A 20,000-nucleotide genomic window follows, 5' to 3' on the forward strand; every position below is an offset into this window, starting at 1 on the left:
GGAGAGGAGAGGAGAGGAGAGGAGGGAGCGGAGAAGAGGGAGGGGAGAGGAGAGGAGAGGAGAGGAGAGGAGAGGAGAGGAGAGGAGGGGAGGGGGAGAGGAGAGGAGAGGAGAGGAGGAGAGGGGGAGAGGAGAGGATTAGTGCTTGAAGATGAGGTTTTGTGTTTAATGTTTTCAGGAAATGGAGCAAGGTTTCAGAAATGGTGTTTTAGTAATTGAGAAAAACTTTAAATGTGCAACCAGAGGGAAACAAATTCTAGGTCACCTGTACTCCACACACAGAGAAGCGTACAAAGCTCTCCCTCGCCCTCCATTTGGTAAATCCGACCACAACTCTATCCTCCTCTATCCTCCTTCAAATTGTCATATGAAGCAGTTGCTAAACTACAGAACTGTTTTTCTATCACAGAATGGAACATGTTCCGGGATTGAGGAATACACCACATCAGTCACTGGCTTTATCAATAAGTGCATTAAGGACGTCGTCCCCACAGTGACTGTATGTACATACCCCAACCAGAAGCCATGGATGACAGGCAACATTTGCACTGAGCTAAAGGGTCGAGCTTCCGCTTTCAAGGTGCGGGACTCTAACCCGGAAGCTTACAAGAAATCCCGCTATGCCCTCCGACGAACCATCAAACAGGCAAAGCATCAATACAGGGCTAAGACTGAATCATACTACACCGGCTCTGACACTTGTCGGATGTGGCAGGGCTTGCAAACTATTACAGACTAAAAAAGGGAAGCACAGCCGCGAGATGCCCAGTGACACGAGCCTACCAGACGAGCTAAACCACTTCTATGCTCGCTTCGAGGCAAGCAACACTGAGGCATGCATGAGAGCATCAGTTGTTCCGGATGACTGTGTGATCACGCTCTCTGTAGCCGAAGTGAGTAAGACCTTTAAACAGGTCAACATACACAAGGCTGCGGGGTCCGACGGATTACCAGGACATGTGCTCCGGGCATGTGCTGACCAACTGGCAGGTGTCTTCACTGACATTTTCAACATGTCCCTGATTAAGTCTGTAATACCAACATGCTTCAAGCAGTCCATCATAGTTCCAGTGCCTAAGATCACAAAGGCAACATGCCTAAATGACTACAGACCCGTAGCACTCATGTCCGCAGCCATTAAGTGCTTTGAAAGGCTGGTAATGGCTCACCTCAACACAATTATCCCAGAAACCCTAGACCCACTCCAATTTGCATACCGCTCAAACAGATCCACAGATGATGCAATCTCTATTGCACTCCACACTGCCCTTTCCCACCTCGACAAAAGGAACACCTACGTGAGAATGCTATTCATTGACTACAGTTCAGCGTTCAACACCATAGTACCCTCAAAGCTCATCACCAAGCTAAGGAACCTGGGACTAAACACCTCCCTCTGCAACTGGATCCTGGACTTCCTGACAGGCCGCCCCCAGGTGGTGAGGGTAGGTAGCAACACATCTGCCACGCTGATCCTCAACACTGGAGCTCCGCAGGGGTGCGTGCTCAGTCCCCTCCTGTACTCCCTGTTCACCCACGACTGCATGGCCAGGCACGACTCCAACACCATCATTAAGTTAGCTGACGACACAACAGTGTTAGACCTGATCACCTTTGGCATGGGTCCTGAGATCCTCAAAAGGTTCTACAGCTGCAACATCGAGAGCATCCTGACCGGTTGCATCACTGCCTGGTATGGCAATTGCTCGGCCTCCGACCGCAAGGCACTTCAGCGGGTAGAACATCACTGGGGCAAAGCTGCCTGCCATTCAAGACCCCAGCCACCCCAGTCATAGACTGTTCTCTCTACTACCGCATGGCAAGCGGTACCGGAGTGCCAAGTCTAGGACAAAAAGGCTTCTTAACAGTTTTTACCCCCAAGCCCTAAGACTCCTGAACAGTTAACCAAATGGTTACCTGGACTATTTGCATTGTGTGCTTCCCCCCAACCCCTTGTTTACACTGCTGCTATCATATATGCATAGTCACTTTAACTATACATTCATGTACATACTACCTAAATTGGCCCGACCAACCAGTGCTCCCGCACATTGGCTAACCGGGCTATCGGCATTGTGTCCCGCCACCCGCCAACCCCTCTTTTTACACTTCTGCTACTCTCTGTTCAAGTGCATAGTCACTTGAACCATACCTACATGTACATACTACCTCAATAAGCCTGACTAACAAGTGTCTGTATATAGCCTTGCTACTCTTTTTACAAATGTCTTTTACTGTTGTTTTATTTCTTTACTTACCTACACACACACACACACACACACACACACACACACACACACACACACACACACACACACACACACACACACACACACACACACACACACACACACACACACACACACACACACACACACACACACACACACACACACACACACACCTTTTTTTCCCACACCATTGGTTAGAGCCTGTAAGTAAGCATTTCACTGTAAGGTCTACTACAGCTGTTGTATTCGGCGCACGTGACAAATAAACTTTGATTTGAGAGGAGAGGAGATGAAAGTGGCTTCCCCTGGCCACTGAGTTGAGAACGGCTCTCGCGGAGTCAGATAACAATACTGATCCTGCCGCCAATGGTCTGTTTAACTGATAGAGCTCATTATTCAACTCTGGCAGCGTCATTCGTACTACTGAAGACCCACTGCAACGCTGGTACTGCTTAAATAAAGACCAACATTGTCACCACACTAACCACTACTGTTGCTACCACCAGTGGTGTGTATTCATGGATGCCAAGGGAAGCTTCCCCAAGAAAAAAAGAAAAACATATTTTTAGTCTCTCCGTGTTTCATAATTTTCCTTCAATTCACAAGAGGCTGAAAGTATTTCACCCTAGCGAGTGAAACAGCGCCCCTCTGTCTCGGTATGTGTAGCCCATCTATCTGATGCTGTCTGGTCAGAAAGAGTATGACATTGTTGCCATTCATAGCATTGAATGCAAGGGAAACCAGCGAGCATTTCGCCTACCTTGATAAAAAAAAGGGTAAAATAATAGCCAATCAGCATTGAGCTAAACCGAGCGATCTCAACTGTGAAAGGTCCTGACGCACCAAAAAAAAGTGTCACATCAAAAGCAAAATGTTATTGAGAAAAACTTGAATTGTTGTATCTCGTTGTGTCCTTGTCCTCCGGGGGCTAGATCGCTAGCTAAAATTGCCCATGAATGGAAGTTAGACTAGCGAGCAAGCATTTTAGCCAGGTAGCCTAAGACAACAGTTGTGTACTTGTTCGACAGAGTAATAGATCGTTTCAGCAACATAAAAGAGAGGAGGATGCCTTGGGAGCAGCTAATGGGGATCCACAATAAATACCAATACAAATATCTTCTTATTGTTTCTGCCTTATGCCTATATAGCACGGTGTCAAGGCATATGAACTATCAGGTTATAAAGCAAACAACACAATTATCACAACACAGGTTGTAATATGGCATTTTCTTCTGGCTTGGCTTCCCCAGTGATTTCTGGCTTGGCTTCCCGAGTGATTGCTGGCTTGGCTTCCCCCAGTGATTTCTGGCTTGGCTTCCCCAGTGATTTGTGGCTTGGCTTCCCCAGTGATTTTACCCACGCACCGCTACTGGCTACCACTGTGTTACGCTAATAGGTATGACGTTAAAGGGTTAATATAGGATTCTTTAGCTGGTGGAAATGGATGTCAAATGTTTCCTTTTCTGTGATCACTCAATATAAAATGTCATGTGTTTAATTAGGATCTGGTTAAAGCAGCGTTACTACTGTTAGCATGGTTAAAGCAGTGCTACTACTGTTAGCATGGTTAAAGCAGCGTTACTACTGTCAGCATGGTTAAAGCAGTGCTACTACTGTCAGCATAGTTAAAGCAGTGCTACTACTGTCAGCATGGTTAAAGCAGTGCTACTACTGTCAGCATGGTTAAAGCAGCGTTACTACTGTCAGCATGGTTAAAGCAGTGTTACTACTGTCAGCATGGTTAAAGCAGTGTTACTACTGTCAGCATGGTTAAAGCAGTGCTACTACTGTTAGCATGGTTAAAGCAGTGTTACTACTGTCAGCATGGTTAAAGCAGTGCTACTACTGTTAGCATGGTTAAAGCAGTGTTACTACTGTCAGCATGGTTAAAGCAGTGCTACTACTGTTAGCATGGTTAAAGCAGTGTTACTACTGTCAGCATGGTTAAAGCAGTGCTACTACTGTTAGCATGGTTAAAGCAGTGTTACTACTGTCAGCATGGTTAAAGCAGTGCTACTACTGTCAGCATGGTTAAAGCAGCGTTACTACTGTTAGCATGGTTAAAGCAGCGTTACTACTGTCAGCATGGTTAAAGCAGTGCTACTACTGTCAGCATGGTTAAAGCAGCGTTACTACTGTCAGCATGGTTAAAGCAGTGTTACTACTGTTAGCATGGTTAAAGCAGTGCTACTACTGTCAGCATGGTTAAAGCAGTGCTACTACTGTCAGCATGGTTAAAGCAGCTTTACTACTGTCAGCATTGTTAAAGCAGTGTTACTACTGTCAGCATGGTTAAAGCAGTGTTACTACTGTCAGCATGGTTAAAGCAGTGCTACTACTGTTAGCATGGTTAAAGCAGTGTTACTACTGTCAGCATGGTTAAAGCAGTGCTACTACTGTTAGCATGGTTAAAGCAGTGTTACTACTGTCAGCATGGTTAAAGCAGTGCTACTACTGTTAGCATGGTTAAAGCAGTGTTACTACTGTCAGCATGGTTAAAGCAGTGCTACTACTGTTAGCATGGTTAAAGCAGTGTTACTACTGTCAGCATGGTTAAAGCAGTGCTACTACTGTCAGCATGGTTAAAGCAGCGTTACTACTGTTAGCATGGTTAAAGCAGCGTTACTACTGTCAGCATGGTTAAAGCAGTGCTACTACTGTCAGCATGGTTAAAGCAGCGTTACTACTGTCAGCATGGTTAAAGCAGCGTTACTACTGTTAGCATGGTTAAAGCAGTGCTACTACTGTCAGCATGGTTAAAGCAGTGCTACTACTGTCAGCATGGTTAAAGCAGCTTTACTACTGTCAGCATTGTTAAAGCAGCGTTACTACTGTCAGCATGGTTAAAGCAGCGTTACTACTGTCAGCATGGTTATAAAGCAGTGTTACTACTGTCAGCATGGTTAAAGCAGTGCTACTACTGTCAGCATGGTTAAAGCAGCGTTACTACTGTCAGCATGGTTAAAGCAGTGTTACTACTGTCAGCATGGTTAAAGCAGTGTTACTACTGTCAGCATGGTTAAAGCAGTGCTACTACTGTCAGCATGGTTAAAGCAGTGTTACTACTGTCAGCATGGTTAAAGCAGTGCTACTACTGTTAGCATGGTTAAAGCAGTGTTACTACTGTTAGCATGGTTAAAGCAGTGCTACTACTGTCAGCATGTTCAAAGCAGCGTTACTACTGTCAGCATGGTTAAAGCAGCGTTACTACTGTCAGCATGGTTAAAGCAGTGCTACTACTGTTAGCATGGTTAAAGCAGTGCTACTACTGTTAGCATGGTTAAAGCAGTGCTACTACTGTCAGCATGGTTAAAGCAGTGTTACTACTGTTAGCATGGTTAAAGCAGCGTTACTACTGTCAGCATGGTTAAAGCAGTGCTACTACTGTCAGCATGGTTAAAGCAGTGTTACTACTGTTAGCATGGTTAAAGCAGCGTTACTACTGTCAGCATGGTTAAAGCAGCGTTACTACTGTCAGCATGGTTAAAGCAGTGCTACTACTGTCAGCATGGTTAAAGCAGTGCTACTACTGTTAGCATGGTTAAAGCAGTGCTACTACTGTCAGCATGGTTAAAGCAGTGTTACTACTGTCAGCATGGTTAAAGCAGCGTTACTACTGTTAGCATGGTTAAAGCAGTGTTACTACTGTCAGCATGGTTAAAGCAGTGCTACTACTGTCAGCATAGTTAAAGCAGCGCTACTACTGTTAGCATAGTTAAAGCAGCGCTACTACTGCTGTTCCTGTGGAACATATAGAAGCCATCAAGACATAAAGTAAAGCTGCTTTGTGGAGTGTATTGTACTTCAACTCTCTACAGCTTTTCATGCTTTGGCGGAGAGTGAATGTGCAATGACTGGGGTCAGGAGATTGTCCTGATCATGAAAAACGAAGTGCCTGAGTAGTGTTGCAAAATTCCTGGAACTTTCAATAAATGTCCCGGTTTTCCAGAAATCCTGGTTGAAGGATTACGGATTTTCTGCTTATTCCTTCCTGATTCCGTCTTTCTGGGAATCTTTTAACCGGGATTTCAGAAAAAAATGGCAATTTATTGAAAGTTTCAGGAATTTTGAAATCCTAGGCCCGAGTCATGCTATAACTACTGCAGAGTTATTCCTGGTAAGGTCAAAACGCCTAGCTCTAAATTATGACATAGTGCCCTCTGACCTCTCTGCATGGCGATGACGGTGATGTTGTGCCACTGCTCGCGCTCACGGTCCAGCTCCATTACCGTGGTGATGAGGCCGCTGTCTGCAGTGATACGAAACAGAGCCTCCTGGTCTGACTGGGGATCAATAGAGAATCTGGGAGAGATGGAGAACGGGAGGAGGGAGAGAAAGAGGAGGGTGGGGGAGGGATAGGGTAAGAAGAGGCGGCGGAGGAGAGGGAGAGAGAGAGAGGGACAGAGGGGACAGAGTGAGACCAAGATAGAGAGTGAAAGCAGGAGAGGGGGAGCGGGAGAGAGAAAGATAAGCATGAGAGGATATAAATGGCCAGGGAATTAATATCACAGATTATCGTAGTCGATATGAGCTCACTTGAAGTAGAGCTGATTTATCTAAATATCTCAATGAACGTTGTAACTACCGTTCCACCACACATTGCCCTTTTCCTCCTTTGTATAGCTGTGTGAAAACAGGGCCAGCACTCACTAGATCATTTTTTCTTAAGAGAACATATAATGATCATTTTGCCTTGATCCTTCATTAGTGTGTGTGTGTGTGTGTGTGTGTGTGTGTGTGTGTGTGTGTGTGTGTGTGTGTGTGTGTGTGTGTGTGTGTGTGTGTGTGTGTGTGTGTGTGTGTGTGTGTGTGTGTGTGTGTGTGTGTGTGTGTGTGTGTGTGTGAGAGAGAGAGAGAGAGAGAGAGAGAGAGAGAGAGAGAGAGAGAGAGTTTAGGATCCAGTCCAGCACCTGATGTTGTTGGTGAGTCCAGTATCAGGGTCCACAGCACTAACCCTTCCCACAGTGCATGCTGGAGGGCAGTTCTCGGACACGTCCATCCGGTAGTGCGTCCGGGAGAAACGAGGCGGCTCGTCAGCATCCAGCACAGCCACCCTGATGGAGGCGCGGTCCTTAAAGGGCCCACGCCGCAGGAACCGAGAATCCACCATAGGGTTCAACACCTCCACAGAGAAGGAGTAGGAGCTACGACTCTCATAGTCTACAGCCTGCAGGGAGAGAGAGAGAGGTGTTACAGTAGGTGTCTATATGCTGGGGAACATGGGGAACATTACCAAGTGGTATTGTATCATGCTTTCTCTTTACAACACCGGTAGTTCATGTATTCACGTTCTCGTGTGTGGTCGTGGGTAGGGCGTAGAAACATATGCATTTCCATACAAATGCAATAAGCTCACCTTGACAGTGAACATTTCGCAAGGTTCTATTTAATTCAGTGGTAGAAACATAAACATTGATCTGCTGATCTGGTTAACTATTACATTCACGATACAGTACGTAGTCAGCAGGAAGCTGTGCGGGTTTCATGCTATAGCTCCAGTCTGGTCTGAGTCTGGCGTCTACTGAGAAGTCATGAACGCTATAAGTGCTAGCTGAGGTGTGTGTCTGCCTGTCTGTCGGTCTATCTGTCGGTCGATCTGTCTGCCTGGCTCTCCATCTGTCTATAAGGCTCTCCATCTGTCTGCAAGGCTCTCCATCTGTCTGCAAGGCTCTCCATCTGTCTACAAGGCTTTTTATCTGTTTGCAAGGCTCTACATCTGTCTGCAAGGCTCTCTCTCTCTCTCTCTCTCTCTCTCTCTCTCTCTCTCTCTCTCTCTCTCTCTCTCTCTCTCTCTCTCTCTCTCTTCTCTCTCTCTCTCTGTTTGTCTGGTGTCTGTCTGCCTGTCTCCTGGTTGTGGTTTCTCTCCACAGCAGGGTTCTTCTAGTCTGAAGGAATGAGTCTGTCTCTGATCAAATCAGGACAGATGATTGCTAGCGAGGGCAAAGCCCTGCCTTGATTACATACTGGAGAGCAACACGGCTGGGTCTGGTTCCAAACAGCTTTCTGAGGTTTTTCTACATGACATGGGCTTCCTGAGCCGAATATTGGATGAAGGCAGTATGATTGGCAGAAAGATGCAGGCTGAAGTGGGGATAAATAGACTGGTTAGGTATGAGCAATATTCAAAGCAAAAACTAACATTGAAGGTCCCTCATGGAGGAAAATATTGATATTTTTATCCTATTTCTGACCCCCCCACACACACACACACTTTTTCATTTTTTCACAGTTGTAAAGAACTGTATTCTCTTAGAAGTCTGTAATCGTAACAGGGGATAGACTGCAAAAAAATATGTAGTGAGAAAAGGGCAATTGAAGGGCACAGATATTGAAATATAGGCAATAACGGTACATTTCTATGTAGGGAAAAAAGGAAATGTCAGAGAGAGAAAGAGGGAGGCAGGAAGGGAGAGGGAGCGAGGGGGGGAGGAGGTCTATAACAGGATCCCATTAGGGGGAAAGAGAGACAATCTGTCTGAGGAGGAGAGATGTCACTTATACTGTGAGCACACACTCATCACCCCCTCCCTTCCTCCCTTCCTCCTCAGTACTCCATCACCCACTACCTCTCTCTCTCTCTCTCTCTCTCTCTCTCTCTCTCTCTCTCTCTCCCTCCCTCCCTCCCTCCCTCCCTCCCTCCCTCCCTCTCCCAGGCACTCGATCAACCTCTCCACTCCCCACCTAGTGTTCAGAGGTCCATCTCTGACACCCAGAATAAACACTCATCTCTCTCCCTCTCTCACGCTTACAGAAAGCACTTATCACCACCTCCCTTTTTCTTTCTCACTTCCTCTGCTGCTCTCTCTCTCTGTCTTTCTCTCTCTCTGCTGCTCTCTCTCTCTCTGCCTCTCTGCTGCTCTCTCCATCTTTCTCTGCTGCTCTCTCTCTCCATCTCTCTGCTGCTCTCTCCGTCTTTCTCTGCTGCTCTCTCTCTCCATCTTTCTCTGCTGCTCTCTCTCTCCATCTCTCTCTGCTGCTCTCTCTCTCTGTCTCTCCGCTGCTCTCTACGTCTTTCTCTGCTGCTCTCTCTCTCCATTTTTCTCTGCTGCTCTCTCTCTCTGTCTTTCTCTCTCTCTGCTGCTCTCTCTCTCTGTCTCTCTGCTGCTCTCTCCGTCTTTCTCTGCTGCTCTCTCTCTCCATCTTTCTCTGCTGCTCTCTCTCTACATCTCTCTCTGCTGCTCTATCTCTCCATCTTTCTCTGCTGCTCTCTCTCTCCATCTCTCTCTGCTGCTCTCTCTCTCTCTCTCTCTGTCTCTCTCTCTCTCTGCTGATCTTTCGCTCTCTCTCTGTCTCTCTGCTGCTCTCTCTCTCTCTCTCTCTCTCTCTCTCTCTCTCTCTCTCTCTGCTGGTCTCTCTCTCTGTCTTTCTGCTGGTCTCTCTCTCTGTCTATCTGCTGCTCTCTCTCTCTCCATCTCTCAGTACAACCGTCTCTTGTCTTGCGCTACACTCACACTCTTTTTTTGAAATTCAAATTATTTATCTGTAACAATTGCCTTTTGCTTCAGTCTAAGTATGAAATTAATTAACTAAACAGTATGGTACAGTAGTCAAATGGTCATAATTAACTCATCATGCATCAAATATGGTTCATGCGCATGTGTGTGGGTGTGTGTGTTCATGTCCACCCTGATCAGTGAAGCTTTAAATGATCTAAATCGGACTCCTTTGCAGCCATTGTATATGTTCACCCTGCAAATGAAAAATTATCTCTTCAACTGCATGATGTTGTATAAGAGCCTTTTCTATCCTGCTAACCTAGCCTTTGTGAGGTCCTACTCGATTATCTACATTTTATATCAAAATAATGTCTTCGTCTGACTACTAATTTAAGATGACAGACTTAGCTCTGAGCAATTTTGCAGACAGACATGCAACTGCAGTACTGTTGGAACAGAGTATCTCCTAAATCTCTCCACCACTTTGTTCTCTCTCTATGTCGATTCTGTCACTCGTGCTGTTTGTGTCTTTCCTCCATCTCTCTTTCTCTTCTCTCCCTCTGCCCTCTAGGTTTACACATCCCATTGTTTTTTTATATACAGTTGAAGTTTACATACACCTTAGCCAAATACATTTAAACTAAGTTTTTCATAATTCCTGACATTTAATCCTAGTAAAAATTCCCTGTTTTAGGTCAGTTAGGATCACCACTTTATTTTCAGAATGTGAAATGTCAGAATAATAGTAGAGAGAATGATTTATTTCAGTTTTTATATCTTTCATCACATTCCCAGTGGATCAGAAGTTTATATACACTCAATTAGTATTTGGTAGCATTGCCTTTAAATGGTTTAACTAGGGTCAAACGTTTCGTGTAGCCTCCCACAAGCTTCCCACAATAAGTTGGGTGAATTTTGGCCCATTCCTCCTGACAGAGCTGGTGTAACTGAGTCAGGTTTGTAGGCATCCTTGCTCGCACACGCTTTTTCAGTTTCTGTCCACAAATTTTCTATGGGATTGAGGTCAGTGCTTTGTGATGGTCACTCCAATACCTTGACCTTGTTGTCCTTTAGCCATTTTAGCACAACTTTGGAAGTATGCTTGGGGTCATTGTCCATTTGGAAGACCCATTTGCAACCAAGCTTTAACTTCCTGACTGATGTCTTGAGTTGTTGCTTCAATATATCCAAATAATTACCTTATGATCTCATCTATTTTGTGAAGTGCACCAGTCCCTCCTGCAGCAAAGCACCCCCACAACATGATGTTGCCACCCACATGCTTCAAGGTTGGGATGGTGTTCTTTGGCTTGCAAGCCTCCCCCTTTTTCCTCCAAACACAACGATGGTCATTATGGCCAAACAGTTCTATTTTTTTTTCATCAGACCAGAGGACATTTCTCGAAAAGGTATGATCTTTGTCCCCATGTGCAGTTTCAAACTGTAGTCTGGCTTTTTTATGGCTTCTACCTTGCTGAGCAGCCTTTCAGGTTATGTCGATATTGGACTCGTTTTACTGTGGATATAGATACTTTTGTACCTGTTTCCTCCAGCATTTTCACAAGGTCATTTTCTGTTGTTCTGGGATTGATTTGCACTTTTCACACCAAAGTACGTTCATCTCTAGGTGCCAGAATGTCTCCTTCCTGAGCGGTATGACGGCTGCGTGGTCCCATGGTGTTTATACTTGTGTACTATTGTTTGTACAGATGAACATTGTACCTTCAGGCGTTTGGAAATTGCTCCCAAGGATGAACCAGATTTGTGGAGGTCTACAATTATCTTTTGATATCTTTTGATTTTCCCATGTTGTCAAGCAAAGAGGCACTGAGTTTGGAGGTAGGCCTTGAAATACATCCACAGGTTCACCTCCAATTGACTCAAATGATGTCAATTAGCCTATCAGAAGCTTCTAAAGCCATGACATAATTTTATGGAATTTTATAAGCTGTTTAAAGGCACAGTCAACTTAGTATATGTAAGCGTCTGACGCACTGGAATTGTGATACAGTGAATAATCTGTCTCTAAACAATTGTTGGAAAAATGACTTGTGTCATGCACAAAGTAGATGTCCTAACTGACTTGTCAAAACTATAGTTTGTTAACAATAAATTTGTGGAGTAGTTGACTTAAACTGTATTTCTTTAACTCTCTCTCCCTCTTCTAATCATTATCCCTCCCTCCCTCCCTCCCTCCCTCCCTCCCTCCCTCCCTCCCTCCCTCCCTCCCTCCCTCCCTCCCCTCCCTCCCTCCCTCCCTCCCTCCCTCCCTCCCTCCCTCCCTCCCTCCCTCCCTCCCTCCCTCCCTCTATTCCCCCTTTCCCTCTATTCCTTTCTATCATATGTCCCATTATCTCTCTTCCTCACTCTCCCTCTCTCTGAGGAGATTAGCACCATCTCTCTTCTCTGTGAGAAAACAACACAGATAATCCTCAGTGTGCTGCTAGCGGTGACCGTGGATTAGCCAGCCATTTAAAGCGAGAGCATATGGAAATAATGTCTAACCAATGGAATCAAAGTGTCCCCAGGTAGAATCACAGACACACTAGTAGCAGGCTTACACAACTCATACTCCCAAATGGGAGAATGGGGATATTGGGAGAAGATGTGTTAATGATCGTTCTATACGATGTAGTACACTGTATATTTCCCATTCAACTCCAAATGTTGCTCAGGATCAGCGTGAGTTATAGGCTTGTGTAGCATGCAGCTGTGTAGGCAGCACACTCTGGGATAGAGCCAGCCAGCCGCTTCCCTTAGGCACATGTTAAAGGCTTGGATAGGTATACACAATATGGTAATAGCTCCACCCTGCCCGGTAACAGACTAGGTTACACATTCCTAAAACTGCCTAGGGGGATAAGGGCTCTAAAGGTCAGTTTGTGATTAATGCTGAGGCTTCCTTCAGTCTTTTTCTCCCTGACCACACACTATCACGTGTAAGTACAGGGTATCATGTAAATTAACTATTTTTGATTACAGCTGTTATAGTTACCACTGGGAGGCAGCAATGCAGAGTAGTAACAAGAGACGACTTGATGTTTACGGTGAAGAAACCCATACTGTAAACCTTAGATCAGTGTTCCCCAACTGGTGGCCCGCAGGTGGTTTTATCTGGCCCCCCAAGCTTTCTGAGCAAATAAATCAATATTTTCGGGATTTGGACACAAGACTGTAAAAACACCAAGAAATCAGCTCCAAGTGATTTGAATTTAAGAAATTTGTTTCCCAAGTATTTTCACACATAATAGAGAAACACATGATTGTATACAAATGTAAGCTAAGTTTAAAATTCTTACGCTTCAGTCAAACATTATATCTGTTTGGGTTTATTGCGGTCAATTTGCAGTCTATAAACTATTTGTAATTATGTTCCAGCCCCCAGGCAGACCATCCGCTCAAGAAAAAAAATTGGCCAGCGGTTGAATCTAGTTGATGATCCCTGGCTTAGATTAACCAGAGAGGGAAAAGGCAGGAATAAAGTGATAAGCAGACCGCTAAGCAGACTGCTAAGCAGACCGCTGGGCAGACCGCTAAGCAGACCGCTAAGCAGACCGCTAAGCAGACCGCTGGGCAGACCGCTAAGCAGACCGCAGGGCAGACCGCTAAGCAGACCGCTAAGCAGACCGCTGGGCAGACCGCTAAGCAGACCGCTAAGCAGACCGCTAAGCAGACCGCTAAGCAGACCGCTGGGCAGACCGCTAAGCAGACCACTAAGCAGACCGCTCTGCAGACCGCTAAGCAGACCGCTAAGCAGACCGCTGGGCAGACCGCTATGCAGACCGCTAAGCAGACCGCTAAGCAGATCGCTGGGCAGACCACTAAGCAGACCGCTAAGCAGACCACTAAGCAGACCACTAAGCAGACCGCTGGGCAGACCGCTAAGCAGACCGCTGGGCAGACCGCTATGCAGACCGCTAAGCAGACCGGCTGCCTTTCCACTTTTGGAACAATGTGACGTTGTTAACCCATCCTCATTTCGCTACACAGTGCCTTCAGAAAGTATTCATACCCCTTGACTTATTCCACATTTTGTTGTGTTACAGCCTGAACAAAGTTGTGGAAAAGTACAGATCAGGGTTGGGTTATAAACAAATGTCCAAAACTTTGAACATCCCACGGAGCACCATTACACTCCACAGAGCTGGGGTTTAAGGAAGAGTGTCCAGAAAAAAATAAGCAAACTCACCAAAAGGCATGTGGGAGACTCCCCAAACATATGGAAGAAGGTACTCTGGTCAGATGAGACTAAAATTGAGCTTTTCGGCCATCAAGGAAAACACTATGTCTGGCGCAAACCCAACCCCTCTCATCACCCCGAGAACACTATCCCCACAGTGAAGCATGGTGGTGGCAGCATCATGTTTGGGGGGGGGGGGTTCATTCGGCTGGGACTGGGAAACTGGTCAGAATTGAAGGAATGATGGATGGAGCTAAATACAGGGAAATTCTTGAGGGAAACCCGTTTCAGTCTTTGAGACTGGGACGGAGGTTCACCTTCCAACAGGACAATGACCCTAAGCATACTGCTAAAGCAACACTCGAGTGGTTTAAGGGGAAACATTTAAATGTCTTGGAATGGCCTCGTCAACTCAATCCAATTGAGAATCTGTGCTATTAAAGATTGCTGTACACCAGCGGAACCCATCCAACTTGAAGGAGCTGGAGCAGTTTTGCCTTGAAGAATAGGAAAACATCCCAGTGGCTAGATGTGCCAAGCTTATAGAGACATACCCCAAGAGACTTGCAGCTGTAATTGCTGCAAAAGGTGGCTCTGCAAAGTATTGACTTTGGGGGGTGAATAGTTATGCACGTTCAAGTTCAGTTTTTCTGTCTTATTTCTTGTTTGTTTCATAATAAAAAATATTTTGCATCTTCAAAGTGGTAGGCATGTTGTATAAATCAAATGACACAACCCTCCCCCCCAAAAATCAATTTTAATTCCAGGTTGTAAGGCATTGGGGGTGAATACTTTCACAAGCCACTGTAACGACAATATTGTTGATCCATCCTCAATTTTCTCATATCACAGCCATTAAAATCTGTACGTATTTTAAAAAGTCACCATTTGCCTAATGGTGAAATCCCTGAGTGGGTTCCTTCCTCTCCGGCAACTGAGTTAGGAAGGATGGCTGTATCGTTGTAGTGACTGTGTCTACTGATACACCATCCAAAGGGTAATTAATAACTTCACCATGCTCAAAGGAATATTCAATGTATGTTTTTTTCTTAAAGCTTATTTCCACTTTGACATTATGGTGTATTTTTTAAATATTTTTTTGTTTACCTTTATTTAACCAGGCAAGTCAGTTAAGAACATATTCTTATTTTCAATGACGGCCTGGGAACAGTGGGTTAACTGCCTGTTCAGGGGCAGAACGACAGATTTGTACCTTGTCAGCTTGGGGGTTTGAACTCGTAACCTTCCGGTTACTAGTCCAACGCTCTAACCACTAGGCTACGCTGCCGCTGCCGTATTGTGTGTAGACCAGTGACAATATTTTTATACTATATTACTATATTTTTAATACAGGCTGTAACACAACCACATGTGGAATGTCAAGGAGTGTGAATACTTTCTGAAGGAACTGTATGTATATTTCTGAGTAACTCTTTGTACAGTGCATTCGGAATGTTTTCAGACCCCTTCACTTTTTCCAAATTTTATTACGTTACAGCCGTATTCTAAAATGGATTAAATAGCCCCCCCCCCCCCACATCAATCTACACACAATACCCTATAATGACTAAGCGAAAACAGGTTGCATTTTTTGGTGGCGAATGTATTACAAATAAAAAACTAAAATATCACATTTACATAAGTATACAGACTATTTACTTAGTACTTTGTTGAAGCACCTTTGGCAGCGATTCCAGCCTCGAGTCTTCTTGGTTATGATGCTACAAGCTTGGCACACCTATATTTGGGGAGTTTGTCCCATTCTTCTCTGCAGATCATCTCAAGCTCTGTCAGGCTGGATAGGGAGCATTGCTGCACAGCTATTTTCAGGTCTCTTCAGAGACGTTTGACTGGGTTCAAGTCCGGGCTCTGGCTGGGCCACTCAAGGACATTCAGAGACTTATCCTGAAGCCACTCCTGCGTTATCTTGGCTGTGTGCTGAGGGTATTTGTCATGTTGGAAGGTGAACTTCCGGCGCCGACAGAGATGGCCGCCTCGCTTCACGTTCCTAGGAAACTATGCAGTTTTTTGTTTTTTTTACGTGTTATTTCTTACATTAGTACCCCAGGTCATCTTAGGATTCATTCATTCATTACTGAATATAAGATCAGCGTCAACTCACCATCAGTACGACCAAGAATATGTTTTCCGCGACGCGGATCCTGTGTTCTGCCTTACAAACAGGTCAACGGAATTGATTCCATGCAGTGACCCCAAAAAACGACTTCGTAAAAGAGGGAAACGTAGCGGTCTTCTGGTCAGACTCCGGACACGGGCACATCGTGCACCACTCCCTAGCATTCTTCTTGCCAATGTCCAGTCTCTTGACAACAAGGTTGATGAAATCCGACCAAGGGTAGCATTCCAGAGGGACATCAGAGACTGTAACGTTCTCTGCTTCACGGAAACATGGCTCACTGGAGAGACGCTATCCGGGGCGGTGCAGCCAACGGGTTTCTCCACGCATCGCGCCGACAGAAACATACATCTTACTGGTAAGAAGAGTGGCGGGGGCGTATGCCTCATGACTAACGAGACATGGTGTGATGAAAGAAACATACAGGAACTCAAATCCTTCTGTTCACCTGATTTAGAATTCCTCACAATCAAATGTAGACCGCATTATCTACCAAGAGAATTCTCTTCGATTATAATCACAGCCGTATATATCCCCCCCAAGCAGACACATCGATGGCTCTGAACAAACTTTATTTAACTCTTTGCAAACTGGAAACCATTTATCCGGAGGCTGCATTCATTGTAGCTGGGGATTTTAACAAAGCTAATCTGAAAACAAGACTCCCTAAATTTTATCAGCATATCGATTGCGCAACCAGGGGTGGTAAAACCTTGGATCATTGTTACTCTAACATCCGCGACGCATATAAGGCCCTGCCCCGCCCCCCTTTCGGAAAAGCTGGCCACGACTCCATTTTGTTGATCCCTGCCTACAGACAGAAACTTAAACAAGAGGCTCCCACGCTGAGGTCTGTCCAACGCTGGTCCGACCAAGCTGACTCCACACTCCAAGACTGCTTCCATCACGTGGACTGGGACATGTTTCGTATTGCGTCAGATAACAATATTGACGAATACGCTGATTCGGTGTGCGAGTTCATTAGAACGTGCGTTGAAGATGTCGTTCCCATAGCAACGATAAAAACATTCCCTAACCAGAAACCGTGGATTGATGGCAGCATTCGAGTGAAACTGAAAGCGCGAACCACTGCTTTTAATCAGGGCAAGGTGTCTGGTAACATGACCGAATACAAACAGTGCAGCTATTCCCTCCGCAAGGCTATCAAACAAGCTAAGCGTCAGTACAGAGACAAAGTAGAATCTCAATTCAACGGCTCAGACACAAGAGACATGTGGCAGGGTCTACAGTCAATCACGGACTACAAGAAGAAACCCAGCCCAGTCACGGACCAGGATGTCTTGCTCCCAGGCAGACTAAATAATTTTTTGCCCGCTTTGAGGACAATACAGTGCCACTGACACGGCCTGCAACGAAAACATGCGGTCTCTCCTTCACTGCAGCCGAGGTGAGTAAGACATTTAAACGTGTTAACCCTCGCAAGGCTGCAGGCCCAGACGGCATCCCCAGCCGCGCCCTCAGAGCATGACATATTCAATCAATCCCTATACCAGTCTGCTGTTCCCACATGCTTCAAGAGGGCCACCATTGTTCCTGTTCCCAAGAAAGCTAAGGTAACTGAGCTAAACGACTACCGCCCCGTAGCACTCACTTCCGTCATCATGAAGTGCTTTGAGAGACTAGTCAAGGACCATATCACCTCCACCCTACCTGACACCCTAGACCCACTCCAATTTGCTTACCGCCCAAATAGGTCCACAGACGATGCAATCTCAACCACACTGCACACTGCCCTAACCCATCTGGACAAGAGGAATACCTATGTGAGAATGCTGTTCATCGACTACAGCTCGGCATTCAACACCATAGTACCCTCCAAGCTCGTCATCAAGCTCGAGACCCTGGGTCTCGACCCGCCCTGTGCAACTGGGTACTGGACTTCCTGACGGGCCGCCCCAGGTGGTGAGGGTAGGCAACAACATCTCCTCCCCGCTGATCCTCAACACGGGGGCCCCACAAGGGTGCGTTCTGAGCCCTCTCCTGTACTCCCTGTTCACCCACGACTGCGTGGCCACGCATGCCTCCAACTCAATCATCAAGTTTGCGGACGACACAACAGTGTTAGGCTTGATTACCAACAACGACGAGACGGCCTACAGGGAGGAGGTGAGGGCCCTCGGAGTGTGGTGTCAGGAAAATAACCTCACACTCAACGTCAACAAAACTAAGGAGATGATTGTGGACTTCAGGAAACAGCAGAGGAACACCCCCTATCCACATCGATGGAACAGTAGTGGAGAGGGTAGCAAGTTTTAAGTTCCTCGGCATACACATCACAGACAAACGGAATTGGTCCACTCACACAGACAGCGTCGTGAAGAAGGCGCAGCAGCGCCTCTTCAACCTCAGGAGGCTGAAGAAATTCGGCTTGTCACCAAAAGCACTCACAAACTTCTACAGATGCACAATTGAGAGCATCCTGGCGGGCTGTATCACCGCCTGGTACGGCAACTGCTCCGCCCTCAACCGTAAGGCTCTCCAGAGGGTAGTGAGGTCTGCACAACGCATCACCGGGGGCAAACTACCTGCCCTCCAGGACACCTACACCACCCGATGTTACAGGAAGGCCATAAAGATCATCAAGGACATCAACCACCCGAGCCACTGCCTGTTCACCCCGCTATCATCCAGAAGGCGAGGTCAGTACAGGTGCATCAAAGCTGGGACCGAGAGACTGAAAAACAGCTTCTATCTCAAGGTCATCAGACTGTTAAACAGCCACCACTAACATTGAGTGGCTGCTGCCAACACACTGACATTGACACTGACCCAACTCCAGCCACTTTAATAATGGGAATTGATGGGAAATGATGTAAATATATCACTAGCCACTTTAAACAATGCTACCTTATATAATGTTACTTACCCTACATTATTAATCTCATATGCATATATGCGTATATACTGTACTCTATATCATCGACTGCATCCTTATGTAATACATGTATCACTAGCCACTTTAACTATGCCACTTTGTTTACTTTGTCTACATACTCATCTCATATGTATATACTGTACTCGATACCATCTACTGTATGCTGCCCCGTACCATCACTCATTCATATATCCTTATGTACATATTCTTTATCCCCTTACACTGTGTATAAGACAGTAGTTTTGGAATTGTTAGTTAGATTACTTGTTGGTTATTACTGCATTGTCGGAACTAGAAGCACAAGCATTTCGCTACACTCGCATTAACATCTGCTAACCATGTGTATGTGACAAATAAAATTTGTTTTGATTTGATTTGATTTGATAAGGTCCTGAGCGGTCTGGAGCAGGTTGTCATTAGATCTCTGTACTTTTCTCCGTTCATCTTTGTCTCAATACTGACTAGTTTCCCAGTCCCTGCCGCTGAAAAACATCCCCGTAGCATGATGCTGCCACCACCATGCTTCACTGTAGGGATGGTATTGGCCAGGTGATGAGCAGTGCCTGGTTTCCTTCAGACATGATGCTTGACATTCAGGCCAAATAGTTAAATCTTGGTTTCATCAGACCAGAGAACCTTGTTTCTCATGGTCTGAGAGTCCTTTACGTGCCTTTTGACAAACTCCAATCAGGCTGTCATGTGCCTTTTACTGAGGAGTGGCTTCCGTCTGGTCACTCTACCATAAAGGCCTGATTGGTGGAGTGCTGCAGAGATAGTTGTCCTTCTGGAAGGTTCTCCCATCTCCACAGATTAACTCTGTCAGAGTGGTTCATCAGGGTCTTGGTAACCTCCCTGGCCAAGTCCCTTCTCCTCCGATTGCTCAGTTTGGCTGGGCGGCCAGCTCCAGGAAGAGTCTTGGTGGTTCCAAAATTCTTCTATTTAAGAATGATGGAGGCCACTCTGTTCTTGGGGAGGTTGAATGCTGCAGAAATGTTTAGGCACCCTTCCCCAGATCTTTGCCTCAACAAAATCCTGTCTTGGCTCTCTACGGACAATTCCTCTGATCTCATGGCTTGGTTTTTCCTCTGACATGCACTGTCAACTGTGGGACCTTATATAG

The 20,000-nt window shown here is 45.8% G+C and overlaps 1 protein-coding gene across 2 annotated transcripts in view; it reads right to left on the reverse strand.

The window, feature by feature from the left end:
* Positions 1–20,000, reverse strand: part of LOC118402509 (uncharacterized) — a 171,700-nt gene that overhangs the window by 10,510 nt on the left and 141,190 nt on the right. For both annotated transcript variants that reach the window (XM_052476577.1, XM_052476575.1), the window contains exons 6-7: positions 7,142–7,398; positions 6,397–6,533 (exon numbers count right to left, since the gene is read on the reverse strand). In XM_052476577.1, coding sequence (XP_052332537.1) covers positions 6,397–6,533; positions 7,142–7,398 — 394 coding nt within the window. The remainder of the gene's footprint in view (positions 1–6,396; positions 6,534–7,141; positions 7,399–20,000) is intronic.

Source organism: Oncorhynchus keta, chromosome 23 (genome assembly GCF_023373465.1).
Source record: "Oncorhynchus keta strain PuntledgeMale-10-30-2019 chromosome 23, Oket_V2, whole genome shotgun sequence".
Lineage (NCBI taxonomy): Eukaryota > Metazoa > Chordata > Actinopteri > Salmoniformes > Salmonidae > Oncorhynchus > Oncorhynchus keta.